This window comes from Phytophthora infestans, genomic scaffold, assembly GCF_000142945.1.
Source record: "Phytophthora infestans T30-4 supercont1.303 genomic scaffold, whole genome shotgun sequence".
Lineage (NCBI taxonomy): Eukaryota > Oomycota > Peronosporomycetes > Peronosporales > Peronosporaceae > Phytophthora > Phytophthora infestans.
This window is the reverse complement of record NW_003303456.1, coordinates 42,278-46,271: the sequence shown is the minus strand read 5'-3', so window position 1 is coordinate 46,271 and position 3,994 is coordinate 42,278. Positions and strand designations below refer to the sequence as shown.

Here is a 3,994-nt window from a genome sequence, read left to right as displayed (position 1 = left end):
GCGTGTCTTAGCACCGCTCTTTGCAGTGCCACGAGGCATGATAACGGTCGAAGTGGAGACCTAGACGAAGAGCGACAGGTTGCTGCTCGAGGCTCTAACTGTGAAGTGAGCCTCCGCCGCGCTCGCGCGGCCAAGTCGATGGTTTTCGACCTTGAGAATGAGAGTTTGTGACGAACACCTCTTCATTCTGATTAGTCGGTAAACCGAACCTAAGTGGGGGAGGATGGAACGGGGTACGTAGCCCTAAGTGTACCCTGGTTACATGAAGTGTGACACCTCACACTTCAGGAGTATGACACGTCATACTCCGGGATATTTGGTACAAGGTACCAAGGTCGTTCAAAGCCAACCATTGGTTAAATGACATTGCATTTCTATATTTACCTAATAGTTTGTATTAAACCCAAATCGTGTAACCAGGGTACACTTAGGGCTACGTACCCCATTACATAGTATGTATTAAACCCAAGCTTTATTTACCTATAAGTATACTCAGTTTACAGCCCACCTTAAATTGGTCACTTCGCTCCCTTTAGGCAAAGGGGACCTGTGAGCTGCCGTTCACTGAGAGTTTGTAAACTCTCGGAAGCCAACGTCCCAATGTTGAAGCTGATTAAATTATTTTGGTGATCGTGCAGTTTTAATTGGTGGTCCTACACTTTTTGTATACTAGCCGAGTGCCGCCGCTACGCGGCGGGTAAGAATGAATGTCGTTCCTTGTATTTTGCCTCCGTTCCGCTCGCCACGGGCCCGCTTCACTACTCGCACGGTAAGTTGGCAAATTGTGGCTCAGGCGGGCCCAAAGGCCCGCAGGGTTGCAGACGGTGCCGAGCCTCGCTGCGCTCGGCAGCTTTTAGGCCAATCGGGGCCACCTTCGCTGCGCTCGGCAGCCAGTAGAAATATTTCAATTATTTTATCCAATGATTTGTCCGGAAAAGCGTGACAGGCACGACAATTTTGTGTGACGGACATGTTTAAGATTCGAAGGTCTTTTTCTGTGGTTCTATTCCGTTGGCGGTAACGAACACTCCAACCTCCATTTAAGTAGGGTATCACTGAAGTACCAGGTGCAGTACTGCACCCCGTTTTCGTTCCCTTGGACCTTTGATAAACTTCCGGATGTGATGATCCTGAATCCAAATTAACTTTAATTAGTTAGCCAAAATCTGATATATTTGCAAGTCACTGCAAAAAGAATAAAAACAGCATCACTGATTCTTATTCTTTTTAATTCCATTATTATGGCGACGCACCAGGCGCATCGCTTGCCGTGGTACCCCCTAGGCGATATCTACGCGTCTACGGCAGTCGATAATAACCGGCACTACCGCTACGAGACGACAGAGGCACAGGCTAAACAGGTGGCGCATTTCGCTCGCTGTCTCGTAGATGCTCTCAAGGAGTTCGCGGCAACACACAAAAGGCCGCCAGCGGACGACGCGGGGAATTCGCTGGACCCGACAACATGGGGCATTGAACCTTTCGGTGGCTTGGGCTACACGGGCTATTACTACAGTCTACTTGAAGGATACGTGCAGCTGAATCTGCTACTGTTGGATGCGGACAAGTTTCTCCCTATTTTGCAGCGAGGACGACAGGACTCTGTGCCATATTTCATCCAGCTATTGTGTGGATACTGTGATGGCGGACACCCAGACTGGATGGCGAAACGGCTGCAACCAATCCTGGAGGGAAACCAACTTAAACCGCTGTCGCTCCTGTGTGCGTATCGTGCATCCGGAGGTCGTTCCACCTGCATCGGCCACCGCCACTGGGAAACGGCCGCTTAAATCTGGTGGATTGAGAAAGGTTTATGAGGGTAGCGCCTCGGACTTCACCCCATCACTAGATCTGTCTGGTCCAAACGATGCCGAGTGCCGAAAACGGTTTACGCACCAGGCGCATCGCTTGCCGTGGTCAACGCTAGGCGATATCTACGCGTCTACGGCAGTCGATAATAACCGGCACTACCGCTACGAGACGACAGAGGCACAGGCTAAACAGGTGGCGCATTTCGCTCGCTGTCTCGTAGATGCTCTCAAGGAGTTCGCGGCAACACACAAAAGGCCGCCAGCGGACGACGCGGGGAATTCGCTGGACCCGACAACATGGGGCATTGAACCTTTCGGTGGCTTGGGCTACACGGGCTATTACTACAGTCTACTTGAAGGATACGTGCAGCTGAATCTGCTACTGTTGGATGCGGACAAGTTTCTCCCTATTTTGCAGCGAGGACGACAGGACTCTGTGCCATATTTCATCCAGCTATTGTGTGGATACTGTGATGGCAGACACCCAGACTGGATGGCGAAACGGCTGCAACCAATCCTGGAGGGAAACCAACTTAAACCGATGACGGCTGAGGTACTACAAGCCATTCGCGATCACTGTGCCTTGCTGTTCCGCTGTTTGTACAGCATCACTGGTGATAACAAGGCGCTGGATCCTGAGCTGGTAGAGCGCTGCATTGGCCCGTTCTGATCGGAAAGGAGAAATTAGATTGATGTTGACATTGGCAATGCAGCTTGATTTAATACTACAGAACTACGTAGTAATTTGGTATATGCATTTGCTTGCAAGCGCCCTTCCCCTAGAATTATAAACAACGTTTGCAGGTGCACGGGATGCAGCTCACTGAGCCTCTGGCACAGAATCATTCACTAACTCACTAAGACTAATAAATATCATGGGGGGACTCTCTCTTCTTCACACTCACTCACGGCCACTTAGCACGCGCAGAGTCTTCTTGGTTGTTTCGTACGTAGAGAACATGACGGCAGCGTACGGCACGATGCGGGCCAGATTGGCGCCCGTGCCACGGTATAGTGCCAAGGGACCTTCGTCACGGATAACCTTACGGAAGCAGTCCACCATGCCGCGATAGTACAGCGTCGACGGACTGCCCCCCTCCGCAGTTAATGGTCCCACATTGGATACATTTAGGTGCACCTGCTGCAACTGCAGACGCTTCTTCACAGTATCGAATGGATACGCCACAGTTTGGGCGATGGCACCAGCAACGCTGCCACACACGAAGTAGTCGAGTCCGTCCATGTCGGTCTTCCCCTCCGGCCAGCGATAAGCTGGCCACTGGTGGCGAATAGCCGTCAGTTTTAAGTACTCGTAGCAGCCAAACTGCACGCCTTCGAACGGAATGGCACCCACGACACCAGACCAGCCGCCACGGTACAGGCCACGCAGCCCCTCACGCTCCAGGATGAGCTTTACGCCTTGTAGCACACCGCGGATCTCGCTGTTGGTAGCAGCCGGAGCCGTCGTCTGCGAGATCATGCGGGTGCGCACGACTTCGAGCGGGTACGTGCCCATGGTGGCGATGAGGCCGGCGGTGGCGCCGCACAACGCGCGCTGCCAGTTACTGAGCTCGCGTCCCTCTCTGGCGGCGAAACTCGCCTGCAGCGAGTCATAGAGGTAAAACTTGAGGCCCGCATAAGGGCCGAGGCGGCAGCAGCCGGCGCTGTTACCTCGCCAGAAGGCACGCACGCCGTCCAGCGCGTACAAATCACGAACGGTACGCGCAATGGCGGAGGACGCCGACGATTTTACGGCAATGGAGCGGGCGGCCACAAGTGTGGACGCCATGGAAACCACAGTATTGGTGGCATTGGTAGTTGCTGCAACGGTGGTCTGGGTCGGGACGGGGCCGTTTACTTGGATAATGATCTTAAGCACGTCGAGAGGAGAAGTGCAGGAGCGCGTGATGCAGCCGGACACGACGCCTGCAATGACTGACTCGAGGCCGGTGTTTCCCGGGCTGTGGGTGGGTTTCCCCATAGCAGGTAATGGCAAGTCCCGGACTCGTAGATGTCGTCTTGGCCGCTGCACGTAGCGGCTCAGTTCGTGGCAAAATTCAAAGTGAAGACCGTTCGGATCAACATTCGAAATGGGCCATCGTCTGATGATCGCGATTATTATACCAATTTTTGTTATCTATCAACACTCAGTCAACATTAGCGTCCATTTGATGACTTCAATA

At 52.8% G+C, this 3,994-nt stretch overlaps 2 protein-coding genes across 2 annotated transcripts; one reads left to right on the top strand and one right to left on the bottom strand.

The window, feature by feature from the left end:
* Nucleotides 1–1,867: 1,867 nt before the first annotated feature.
* Nucleotides 1,868–2,481, top strand: PITG_21111 (uncharacterized protein; the record flags this gene model as incomplete). The annotated part of the gene is made up of 2 exons (XM_002894995.1): nt 1,868–1,916; nt 1,988–2,481. 2 exons carry the CDS (start codon nt 1,868–1,870, stop codon nt 2,479–2,481), a joined length of 543 nt encoding a protein of 180 aa, XP_002895041.1.
* Nucleotides 2,482–2,712: 231 nt separating this feature from the next.
* Nucleotides 2,713–3,792, bottom strand: PITG_21110 (Mitochondrial Carrier (MC) Family; the record flags this gene model as incomplete). The annotated part of the gene is made up of 1 exon (XM_002894994.1): nt 2,713–3,792. One exon carries the CDS (start codon nt 3,790–3,792, stop codon nt 2,713–2,715), a length of 1,080 nt encoding a protein of 359 aa, XP_002895040.1.
* Between the last annotated feature and the right edge of the window lie 202 nt (nt 3,793–3,994).